Below are 13,546 nucleotides of genomic sequence, written 5' to 3'. Positions count from 1 at the left end.
AGAAGCTCATATATTTAACCTTAAATGCTTTGCCCGGCAGGAAAACAAGAGCCATCTGCCAGAGATATAGAGTCTGTTTCCACAATACACTCCAACAAGTCATATATCAAGTTTGAAATGCCTGACATTTGTAACAGACAGTAATTAGAAAAACAGTGGAAAAGGGAATAACAAGATTGAACAACTGTGAAAGGACAGAACTTATGTTTCCACAAAACCTTTTTTTTTTTTTTTTTCCAGTCTTGCTTACTCAATGAACATCAGACAGTCTTAAATGTATAATGTAAAGTTGAAGTCACTTATGTTCAACTTTTCTATATTTGATTTCCAGTTGTTGAAAAAATAGCTCCTGGGTTGGTCAGTTTTGTTAGGAGAGGTGATGAAAATGGCTGATGACAGTTGTAGAGCCTGATGACATTTGAGCCTCGGATCCAAAGCTCTCTTGTGAAACAGAATTTCACTCACACACTTTCCGTTTGTCATTCACAGAAAAACTCCTTTCCTGAGTCAACCGCCGATGAAAAAAAGGAAAAACCTTGAGAAATATCCCCAAGAAATTCCCACTATTGGATATGAAATAAAATGAATTGCTTAAGACATAAATACTACGACTAGATGATGATACACACTTTTGTGCAATACACAGTGATTTCTTAATGAAACGTTCTTGAGTAAAAACATATTATTCGTCATTTGTACAGCAATGTTGGCCAAATGAAACATTTATCTATAATGCTGCACTGAACAGAATCACAATACATCGTCCAGCCAGCAGCCAGGGTTTAAGTGTTTTCTTTTTTATCATATCAGCAAAGGCCTGATTAAGGCAAAGCATTTATTTCGTTCTTATCACCCAAACTGTTTGTGTTGACTATAATTTTAACACTTGGGTTACAATACAAAATGCATTTCACAGAATTCATCAGATAAAAATAACTCCTGTTTGTGTACATTTTGAGTAATGATTAACTCATAGTGAAATATGTTCTTGTGTGGTTTGTCTGTAAGCTGAAAAGAGGTTTCGATTTCATGATTTTAAAATGTAATTAAAGCAACAATGATAACAATTCTGTAATAAAATAGAAAAACAACAGTGTCAGGATAAATCTTCAGTGTTCAGTACATTTTCTGTGTGTGGTTATTTGAAATGTTTTCAGTCCAAACATTACACAGGCTCCGTGAGATGACAGCTTCTCTGTGTGTGTGTGTGTGTGTGTGTGTGTGTGTGTGTGTGTGTGTGTGTGTGTGTGTGTGTGTGTGTGTGTGTGTGTGTGTGTGTGTGTGTGTGTGTGCCAACTAACTAAAAATGTCTTTATTTTTTCCATTTAAAATGGCTTTAAAATATTTAGCAGTATACTAAAAAAAAGTGAAGGCATAACTGTATATATACATTATCAATATTTTCCTCATATTGTGCAGCCTTTGTATGTCATGTGAGAATGAGAATGTCCAAAGTCCAAGAGCGACTTCAGTCACCAACAAAAACTACTCCTTCAGTTTACTAAAACCATAGCCAAATAATTAATACAAACTGAGCTTAAATAATAAAGTTCCTCACACAATTTATTACAATAATTATATATTTGTTGTCGTTATGCTGAATAACTTTTACACACTTTGTGTCTTTGTTTAATCATCAAGAAAAAAATATAGCACATGATGCACAAGCTGCTTACATGCCACATGGGTTAACCAAAAACACCTCAGATGCTATTAAGCTATCTGACCACTCAACAAATTAATTATTAATGTAGAACTTTCAAAGGCATAATACTCAAACATATACTTCCATTTGTTATGAATTTGTATTGGAGTAAATGAGTTGACTGCATGTGGCTGAGGTGACAAGAAAATGCACACAAAATCAAAAGGTTGATAACTAGTATAACTGACTTTTGAGAAAGCATTCATAAATAGGAAAAATGTGAACGGCGTATCAACTGTAGGTGCCTGCATTAAAATGTGTGTAAAGGTGTAAGCTTATTTCAAGCACACGCATAGTTAACACTGACACGGTTAGAGCCTAAAGAGTGAAACTGAAAGGCTGTCACCCATTCATAAGGTGATGTGTGATTGAGAGTGAGAGTGAAGGTGGAAAGGCCTCTGAGAGGAAGGAAGCTGACGGTTGACACGAGGGAAACTTCCTCTAGAGAAGAAGTGGGCGGTGAGTCAGAATGAAACCTGTCAATAACCAATGATCTGTCGCCGTGAGCCTGGAGCTCAATGAACAGTGACTGACACTCACTCACTCTCACACACACACACACACACACACACACACACACACACACACACACACACACACACACACACACACACACACACACACACACACACACACACACACACACACACACACACACACACACACACACACACACACACGCTATGTAAGCTTCATCAATTAGCCTAGATTCGAAAAATATTTATAGTTGTGGCATTAAAACAAGAAATAAAGTACTGTCTGTATAAATAATACACATGTTGCATGTTACATGGAAACAAAGCAAACAAGCCAAAACACAACATGGCAAGGACGAGAGCTGATGCAATCTCATTGTCTGTATTCAGTAAGTGTGTGTGTGTGTGTGTGTGTGTGTGTGTGTGTGTGTGTGTGTGTGTGTGTGTGTGTGTGTGTGTGTGTGTGATAAAGAGTACACCGGTGTGCAAGTGTGTATGAGTTGTGTGTGTGTGTGTTATAAATGGTACTCCCACCAGCAGGTGTGTGTGGGGCAGTTACCAGCTGCAACCCCTGGCATCTCTACAAGGACACCCATTATGACACCCATCAGCACCCACACCCAGCACCAAGGCTCTTTCAACTTGTTGGAATTAATTGCAAGAAGCCCAGAAGATGCGTGTGTCTCTCTGTGTGTGTGTGTGTGTGTGTGTGTGTGTGTGTGTGTGTGTGTGTGTGTGTGTGTGTGTGTGTGTGTGTGTGTGTGTGTGTGTGTGTGATTTCTACATTTTGTTTGCATGGTTTTTATAAATGTTTTCCTGGTTTTGTAACCGGCCTGTTTCAAATGCCTCCTGATAAATCCAGTCTTAATGCTGCTGGCGGTTAATTCAATACCACACTGATGCTGTTTCCAGGTTGGCAAACACAAATACTGGCACAAATAAATGTAATGGGGGTAATAATCATTAGCAATTCTTGCAATGGAGGTCTTAAAATCTGAAGGGCCTTAGTTTATGAAAACACAAATGTTTAGATCATGGTGATCAATCTGGACACTCAAAAGAGGCCCTCTTCTTTTGTTTTGTCTCAGGTATCGACTGGTTAAAACTGCAGCAACAGTGCGTCATGCGAGATAAAGCAGAAAGGAGGTTTCCGTGAAGAGTTCATCCTTTCCTGTGAAGCAACTAGAACATGCCAATAGTCATCCAGTGGAAAAATACAAGCCATTAATCACCTTGAAGGCTATATCGGCAAACTTAGGAGCCAAAGGCAAAACAAAATGTGACCAAATAGTATTTCAAACAGGACAAGGAGACAAGACATCTTCCAAAATTCCCCATGTTTAATTCAAAGCCACCTCTGACTCTGCGTGACCTTCACATAAAGGAGGAGGCGCCATCTCCCACAAAGGGACATAAATTACTTGAATACCACATGCCCACCTGAAAAGGTCCCTCAACCGTCAAGTTCTGCATTAACTCTTTCATGTGAGATAGCTGTACTTCAACAGGGTACTTTTGGTGAGCAAGCCATCACGTACACACACTCACACATGCCCGCTGAGGCTTACTCACCCGATGAGGGAGACCATCTGCTCCACTATGTGCCTGCTGAAGGTGAGGATCACGAACAGTTTCTGTATGACAAAGACAGAAAGAGCGAGTCAGTTACTGATCCATGAGGTCACCAACAAGGCAGAATGTGCATCGTGGTTCAAACAGTGATTCTGTAACGTCCCCTTACACACACACACACACACACACACACACACACACACACACACACACACACACACACACACACACACACACACACACACACACACACACACACACACACACACACACACACACACACACACACACACACACACACACACACACACACACACACACACACACACACACACACACACACACACACACACACACACACACACACACACACACACACACACACACACACACACACAACGCACCGGCCCATGCCTTGCACCACCAAGGCGGTTTGGTGTAAAAGGGGCCCACAAGCCGGCCTTTTGTCATGGAGGGCAGGAAATAAAAGGCTCTATGACACATGAAATACACAGTACGCTAGGTCAGCATATCATACTGGCTGTCCTAAAAAGAGTGTACGTGTGTGTAGGAATCAAAGGACATGTGTCATAGCTTCAGAGGGAGGCTGGAGGCTCCTGTCCTGTATGATTTCTGCTTAGTCATCGGCCAGAAGGCGGCTGACAGCCATTTTGGCTCCTATCAGACTGTCCTGCTGCAGAGGGGCAGGAAAAAGGAACCAATAATTGACTTGATTTTATTGGTCTTTTACATGCCCTCTGAGTTTTTACAAGTTACTGTATTCCCATAAACAAACATGCGTTTTGACCACTACAAATCCAGTATCATCTTGGTTGCCTTCAACATGCCATTAGAAAGGCTTACCCCAACAGAGCCATCATTACAAACTCATGTTGAGCTGAAAAGGATTGTTCGAACCCACAGAGCCCTTATTTTATATTCTAGTCCAGATCCAAAGGTTTCCAAAGACACTAAATATATACTGCCGAATTATAGGGACAAGTGTATAAAATGATACACGACGAGACGACTAGAATTTCCATTTCATGTAATGACGGAGGCATACAAATTTCATTTTAATATTTCACTCTATACGGTTGCGCAAAGCTTCAGTTAAATTAATATATATCGTAATATGAAACAGTAGACCACGTAATCCAACGTTTAACATTAATTAGTGAAACTGAGCCTAATGATAAGCCGAAAAGTTTTCAAGATACTTTAAAAGCATGGTTATGTTACTGATGAAATACAATTAAACACTTCTCACTGATATTATGGAACACAAATGCCTATTGAGTATATTGATCACAGGATTTAACGATAATATCACACAAACTAGCCTCATTGGAGGTAATGAGGAATAATAATATCTTCCAGGATGATTAAAAACAACAAGACATCTACAGAGTGAGATAGATGATACTATAAGTGAAGTAAAACAAATGTGACAGCCAAATTGTCACGTTTGCATGGCTACACTAAAGAGAACATTAACAATGTTAATTTAATGTGACAGCGGTCTTTGATCAGTGCTTTGTTACAGAGCTCTTTGTAAGGTTATGTAACATGTCATCCACTTCATACATGTGTTCGGTCACTTTCATTTGTGTTGGGCCTCAGGACCTCATGGAAGGTAAGCCAGTATGAGTCCAAATGTTGGCCATGTCACAAAAATAACAAAACACATAATTGACAGTTGCTATCGTACTATTTCTGGGCCTAACCGTATGTGAATCCTCTCCAAAACCCCCAACTTCAGGAAGAGATTTTGAAGTATTGCTTTTAAATATTGATTTTGTTCACACACATCTATTCAACAGGCATTGACAAGTAATTCATCATCCCACACAAGGCAGGGAGGAAGGGGACAGCAAGATGGCCGACACAGGAAAGCTGACTAAGGCCCCGGCCACACGAGGACGAAAACGGCTAAACGCATAGGATTAACGCAAACGCAATCGCAAACAAGCTTCCGTCCACACGCAATAGTTATCCGGATAGTGTCTGCCCACACGAGACCGCTCCGTTTAGCTCCAACCGCTGGAGAAGCTGCAGTACATATGCAGGAGCCTGTACGTGGCGCTGTAACTTCCTCCACAAAAGCAGCGAAGAAGCATGGTTGTCATGGTTGCCCTTCTGTTTATTCTCCAGCGGTGGGGGCCGAGGGAACCGGGCAGAGTTGTTCGCCAGTCAACGTGTATTAAAGTTTAAATCTTCCGACAAAATTATAAAAGTGCCGGACAAAGGTCTTCTTTGTTATTTATTGAGCTTTAAAACAAATGAATAACGACTCTATATAATATAATAATAAAATACACGGAGCCTCTCTTTTTCCTCCCTCTCTTCGGACAGCACGTCAGTGTCTGTTTCATGCAGCAGCTGATCCAGTAATGAGTGACTCGGCCGACAGTAAAAATAAACATATTTATATCTAGTTTAGGTAGTTTGAGAGGTAATAAATAAAATAGCTAAGGGTGATGATCTGACTTGAAGTGTGTGTTTTACTCCGTTCACCGCTGCATCACAGCGGGAGGAGCTGCAGGTGAGCAGAACTGCGTGTCTCCGTCCTGTCAGATTAGACTTCACTCGCGTTTATGTCCATATTGAGAGAAAGATAAATAATCTGAATTCAGTGTGCAGTTTACTTTGACGCGGGGGTGAGCAGCAGAGGTGGGGAGAGGTGGGGCTATTGCCTCATCATTATCAGAAAATGATCGTATAGGGCGTACACACGGAGCCGTTGGACCCCCCAGAGCGTTGCGTATGCCGTTCTATCCACCTTGGGACCCGTTATCGTTTCCTCAGTCATTTAGTGCCGTATTCGGTCGTCCTCGTGTGGCCGAATGGTCTATATGACACTAAACAGTAACGCAAACGGCCGTTTTCGTCCTCGTGTGGCCGGGGCATAAGATGCCTTGAGATTTCTCTGCTGGGAAACCGACGGTGACACGGTCCTGACTCGCTGATTTCAGATAAGTGATAACTCTGATAAGAGCGACACACATCCTGGTCACAGAGGTGATACAAAACATGACTTCATATTCAGGATAATCATGAATATGCTAACATGAGGAACTTTCAAAATATGTCTAGCTTGCTATTGTAGTAGAGAAGTGAACAAAGAGCCTGATTTAAGAAATACAGGAACTAGAAAGACCGGACAATGTTGCTATTTTTATTTATTCTTTATTAATGCAGGGGAACTTATGATTTATAATAAAATGTACTACAAAAGAATGTTTACTTTAGAAAGTTGTGTTTCCTTTCTTTGATGCAATAAAAATATCTGTTTCTTAACTCAATGTAAGGTAAAGTGATTCTACTACGTGTTGTGCCATTGACATTTTTTAAGGATATTTTGATAACGTTATGAATTTAATCTATTATTTTGGCCAGGATAATCAAGATTTGAAATGTTTCCATCCTTTTGTGCTCCAGCATTATATATTAATATTAACCACTCTTACCAAAGTCCAAGGGTGCAATAGAAAATTCTCTTTCCCCTTATGCTATATGACAGTCCATGTCCTCCTCTACAGCCCCCTCTCTGTTACACTGTCCTCGGTGTAATTACCTCTCAAGGGCCCCACATGTATGTGCATGACATCACCCATCATCCTCAAGTGGGCAGCTGCGTCACAAAGGCGCTGACGCTGTAACCATTCAACAGCGGACATTCACACGTGAAGCTTAATGAGCATGAAAGACTTAAGAATAAAAAAAGCCTCTCCTTGTAAGAACACACCTGAAGCACAGGTACAAACTCAGTTCAGAAAACACGCTTTGAAGCATTGAGAGTAAAACGCCCACACACACAGCACAACAGAAGCCTCAAATCCCCTTTTGTTCCCTCTTGGCCCACGAGGGAGAGCGTCACCTGCTCTGCTTTATTCTCTAAGTTTTCTGCCCACACGTTGTAAACTACTGCATCATTTGCATTAGAAGCAAAATGTGAGCTTGAAGGAAATTAAACCAAGCAGCTACGCGAGAGAGGGGGCCCCCCAGACATGCCGGAGAGCCGGGTGAAGTCTTTCTTTCCGTGAGCGAGGGAGGGACACACCTCTGTCATTGGGGGCCCCCGGGACCCCTGGGTGTAATCTGGTACTGTGCCTGCCATGCATGCATGCTACCCCCCACCCCTCTTTCTCTCCCGCTCTCTTTCTCCATCACCTCCCACAGACAATGTTTATCAGCTTCACCCTGTGCCCCCCCCCCCCCCCCACACCCCAGCACCACGTTTTCTCTCAGTTTAGTGCCGGACAATGCTTTCTGCGTATGATAAGCAAGGGGCCGAGTGAGGAGAAAAAAATAGAGCTTTGCTTTTTAACCCTTCCTCTCTGAATCACCATGAGCAAATTCCAAACGTTTTCTAAGAAAACAGAAAGCGGAGCCCCTGACGGTAATCACAGACCTACTGCAGATTCCTGGACGCAAATTGAGGATTTTCCAGGATTAGAAGAAACGTTTGTAATGCCAAGTCTCCTAACACCACTTTCTTATTTAAGGGTTAGGATGGATCTTTTTACCCTGCCATAAATTCTCAATCTGCTGTGGTCAGACGGGACGACTGTACAATGAACCGGGGGTGCTGCAGAGCTGCCATTACAAAATGGTTGACTCCCCCTACTTTACACAAAATGGCCTCCTTACTGCCAGCTGAATACAGTACAGAGATGCTTGAGTGTGATTCATCACTAAACTGCCTCTGAACAATATTATAGAAAGCTAATCTCACACTCTGCTATGGATACATTTAGCTTGTGAATGACATTGAAAAGATACAAGAAGAACACTGCATATATACATGTCCTTTACATCATTTCAGGAAACATTGACTGTGGCATTAGATACATAGATACTTATAATTTAGATGCAGCTCACCTGAATGTGCATTTTGATGACTGCTTTCCCGATGAGTGTCGCACCAAAAAAAGTCCAAAAGGGAACCAAAAAATGCCCGCACGTTATTCCTGCCAGGTCAAACAACGGATTTGGAATCTGGGGGAAACAGAAGAGATGATTAGACCTGATATGTTGCAATAACAGCTAAAGAAATACAATATAAATCATATATAGGATCAGAAAGTGCATGAAGGCATCATAACTTCTACAGTATGTGACAGAAACCATGAGCATATTTGATATTAGACAAATATACATTAATAGAAGCTGTTTTTCAAATATTTTTAACAGTTCAGGACTGTCGTTTTCTTTGAATGATGTCAATGCATCAATATTTAAAAATGACAAAATGATTTTTAAAAGCCATAGTGGGGGTGAAGAGTATTTAATAGGATAACATTATGTGTGATTCGACTTACAGAAGCACAGACTAAAATCCCAAAGAATCCGACCCTCTGGATGAGTTTCTGAATGGCTACTTTTGCTCGGCTGGCAAAGTCCTGAAAAAGAATAAAAGTGAGAAAAAAAGGTTTAATTTAATTTCTATAGAAACATGCTGATATTAATCTGATACTGATAACTTTCTGTTTTTATTGTATACAGACTGCTTTATTTACAGGATATCTCAAACCTAAATACAAATATATAAAGCATTATATATTTGTATTTACCGACAAATCAACACTTTATTCTTATTCTAATTATTGTTGTAGAGCTTTAACAGATACACATTATACTGTCTTTATAAATACTGGATCAAACACTTTAAAATAATTATTTCTGATTCAAATTTCATTTGATAAATGATCCACACTTAATTACTGATAGGTTACAGATTGATAAGTAAAGGTGTTTGGATTAAGATATTGAATAAGGCTACTCAAACATTTATTAAGGGGAAATTATAGAAGATAATTGATCAGTGCTAAGCTTTTCTGTGGAGCGGGGACAATGACAGAGTTGTGTGAAATAAATGTGTGTAACCAGCTGTAAAACTCTTAGTGAATAGATGCTTTACCTATGCTTTGAAACCCTATTCAAGTACCGAATTTAAACAAATAAATACTTTAGGATCATATATTAATTTGGGGTACGATTTAATGATTAAAGATCTGCTTTTGGAAATCTCTCCATCTTCTCTGACGGCTAATGTTTTTGTTTATTTACAAATAATGGTGTGCGATGTGACATAAAGCTTTCCATTTTATATCTAAAAACATAATGTCGAACTAATGGAACGAAAAATGTGTGAAAAGTCAGTTCTTTTTTTATCTCTGCCTGTTTTTAAATAATTAGAAAGGAGCAGCAGCTGCGACAGGAGGGGTTTCTGCTTCATGTTAATGTTCCCTCAAATAAAAGTTAGCAATTATTGAGCTAAGTTAAAACTGAAAAACCATAAATAGATCCTCAGATATTAGATGTACAGCTTTAAAAAATAGTTTGGAACTTAAAGATATATATATATTAATAGAATATGCATCGAGCTCTTTGCACTTATTAAATCTGTTCTGAGTTCTGAATTGATTTTTAAATGATAAAGATCTCTAAAACCCAATACTTAAATATTAAGTTTTCAAAAATATTTACACAGTTTTAATTCTAATGTATTCACACCTACCAAAATAAATGTGAAATACAAGAAATCAGGAGCTCTAAATGAGTCAAAGTTTCCAGCGCGTGCATGTCTAACACATAACAATTATTAACCTAATAGTAAAAGTATTTTTAGAGGTGAAATTAATTTGTTCAGATGTTCAAATAAGTGGGTTTGCAATTAAATGAACTCCTGTGCTAAATTCCTGACTGTTCTGCCAACACAGATATCTTCAAGTCCCCGGCTGATTCACCTGACACAAACTGTGAAAGAATTGACAGGCTCGTCTCTAAACATGTTTCTTCATTAGAGTTAGGGACAAACTGCTTTTAGCACGTCTGTATTGAACACTTATGGCCAGTTATTAATTCCTTTGTCACTGGAATTGTGTGAACAAGAGAGCAGACTTTTGTTATTCCTGTGACTCACAAAGTCTAGCTTTTTTCTGCTGGTCTTTCCCTAACCCTCCTGAAAGCTCCACAAAGCCTCTTTTCACAGCAATGACACATACATATTCTCTACATACCTTTTCTGGGAAGAGTAGCCATAATCTGTTTTGATTTGACCCAAACTAGTTCTGGGAACAGCGTGGGGATGCAAAGGAGACCACTGATCAAGGACCTCTCATCATTTGGAATGCATTAAATATCTCGGTAATTTATAAAATGATTACTTTATACCCTGCTGAATTTGCAATTGGTAAATTAAATGTGTTTTTTATTAACATAAATTGTTTGATTCTAATCAGAAATGGAAATGTTTATAACAATAACCATAAAATATAGAGGATATTGCATTTCTAAAATATTCAATGCAGGTTTTTATTATTTTGTTGTTTTTATTATTCTTGTTTATATGAAAATAATTGTAACTGCTGGCAATAGAGAATACCAGATGGGACTGAAAAATGGCTTTCATTTGTTGTATAATTTGATTCAGAATGTAATTTAAGGCATGGCATAGTATCGTATCATTTAATGAAAACCAAGAAGATAAACCTGTCTCTTGCAATGTTAATGTTATTAGTGTAGTAATTCTGCCTTTTAAAAACATGCTTTGCAGTTCAAAATATAGCAAACTAATTAGATTACTGTCATAACAAATAAAGAAAGTGTTTAATATAACTCTTGAACTTTTATCTTTGGTATCTATATAAATGGATCAAAGCCTAAATTGTTTATTTATCCTAACATATAACTATTCTCATGCTTTAGAAATGTCAATGCTTTTATTTAAATATTAATGAAGTCTTCTATATATATATATATATATATATATATCTTCTACTATAATATATAGTTTGCACTGGCTATATGAAATGTTGTAGATGTTTTAAATGCAAAGTGCAATATTGTGCCTTTCAAATAAAGTGTGTATTTGTGCACGGAACTAATATATAAACCTCTGGTGATTAATAAATAACTACAGATACAATTATTTATAAAAACAAATATATATACAGTTTATGTCATTTTTGCTTCAAAAGGAGATATCCTTCATTAAGAGAAAAAAACACCTTTTTTAACTTTGAGGGCTGATATGAACACATATTTATGTTGGCATTAAAGTGAACATACGCCTTAAGACATTCAAAAATGTGTTTATATTTCCTTAACCTAACCTTTTACGTGGCAAAGTGTTCCCAAAGAGGCATTTTAGAATAACACTGTCAGATAGTGGTCTGGGAAATTATTTATAGACACAAATTCTTAATGAATGTTCGTTATATATGAAGTAGATTTCATATACATATTTTTCCCACTCACAGCACATTTAAACAATATAAAATCAACTACTGGAGAAATAAAATAAAATATAATTAATGTTTTTCATTCTGAACAGAAAGGCCTCAGTTTCCTGAACATCATATTCATGTTTTAAAAAGAGAGATGCTTGAGCGGGATGGCAATTCTCGATCATACCTAATATGGTCAACAAAACCAGTACAGTGCCGATTACATTCTTTACGGAGTGCAACCGAGCGGAGGGGAAATTTGAGAGACATGGGAGGGTCGCCTAATAAGGTGGTGGTGGGGGGAGCGAAGGGACACACAATCTGATTGGTTCACCATTTGAATTTCTGCCTCCACTGACATCCAATCATAAAAGTTTCTCCTTGAACTGGCCTGTAGTTTAATTCTAGCCTGTTGCTGTGTGTGTGTGTGTGTGTGTGTGTGTGTGTGTGTGTGTGTGTGTGTGTGTGTGTGTGTGTGTGTGTGTGTGTGTGTGTGTGTGTGTGTGTGTGTGTGCGTGCATGCGTGTGTGGCTCAGCTGGTGGGAGACAGGGAGGAAGGAATGTGTTTGGTTGGCTGTAGCTGAACCGCTGAGGACTGACTCTGGACCAGGGACACCTGACAACTGCGAAAGCCCTGCAGAACCAATCAGCGCCATGGCGACGACCTGTGTGAATCCCATTCATTTTCTGACATCATGACACACGCATTGTTTACATTATAGGTGCCGCGGTTGAGCTATTGGCTCATGCAGGGAGAGCGATCATTGAAAAAATATCACCACAGCGTGAACAAAGGGTCCCCGAGGTGGAGAGGGGCGGGTGTAAAAGTGTGTAAACATGTGTGTGTGAACTTGTGACACTGTGATTTACTATAGTTGAACTATGTACTTGGACTCTCTCTCTGCATTTCTGGGCCGGGGAAGTGTCTATCTTGGATGGCTGGGGTTCAGACATCCCGACTCTGTTGTCGGTGGCTTATGGAAAATCACCATCTTTACCAGGCTGCTTGCCAAAGGCTGCCTGGTCCGCCCACCCCCCCCCCCCCCCCCCCCCCCCACCCCACCCCTTCCACCCCTGTCTCTGCCAGCCGGCAGGGCTGGGCTTAGCAGTAATTACATTTGGTAAGATCTTGTCAGGGGTGCAGCGTCATTAAAACGGTGGAGGTTTTGGCTCCAGATTTGGCTGCTCGGCACAGATGCTTTACTTGAAGCCTGCACAGTCACCCCACATGGAGCTCAGTCGCACCCCACCCCCACCACACCCCACATTAACTTCTGGCAGTTAGATTGACCAATTCTTCATTTGAATAAGCAAATCGTAAAGGCTTCTCAGAAACCACATGTAAGCACTTTTATCTTCCACTCTTACAGCCATATGTTTAATGTTTCATGTGTAAAAAGTATTAAACATATTGGCAATTTTTTCTTTCTTTTTTAAAATGGTTTTAAAAGGCAATCTGTTCATCATCGTTTCAAACATCAAACATTTTAAACTTTTGCTTTGATTATAATTAATATAATATACACATGAATATTGTAATGATAAATAGCAGAGCGTTT

General features: G+C 39.3%; 1 protein-coding gene across 6 annotated transcripts in view; it reads right to left on the bottom strand.

The window, feature by feature from the left end:
- LOC117538471 (vacuole membrane protein 1-like) overlaps positions 1–13,546 on the bottom strand; it is a 74,841-nt gene that overhangs the window by 18,189 nt on the left and 43,106 nt on the right. For all 6 annotated transcript variants that reach the window (XR_004567859.1, XM_034204192.1, XM_034204190.1 and 3 more), the window contains 3 exons: positions 9,078–9,158; positions 8,638–8,754; positions 3,754–3,815 (listed from right to left, as the gene is read on the bottom strand). Coding sequence is in view for 5 of the 6 variants with exons in the window: in XM_034204192.1 (XP_034060083.1) it covers positions 3,754–3,815; positions 8,638–8,754; positions 9,078–9,158 (260 nt within the window). In the remaining variant the exon portion in view is untranslated. The remainder of the gene's footprint in view (positions 1–3,753; positions 3,816–8,637; positions 8,755–9,077; positions 9,159–13,546) is intronic.

This window comes from Gymnodraco acuticeps, unplaced genomic scaffold (genome assembly GCF_902827175.1).
Source record: "Gymnodraco acuticeps unplaced genomic scaffold, fGymAcu1.1, whole genome shotgun sequence".
Classification (NCBI taxonomy): domain Eukaryota; kingdom Metazoa; phylum Chordata; class Actinopteri; order Perciformes; family Bathydraconidae; genus Gymnodraco; species Gymnodraco acuticeps.
This window is presented reverse-complemented; position numbering and strand designations above follow the sequence as displayed.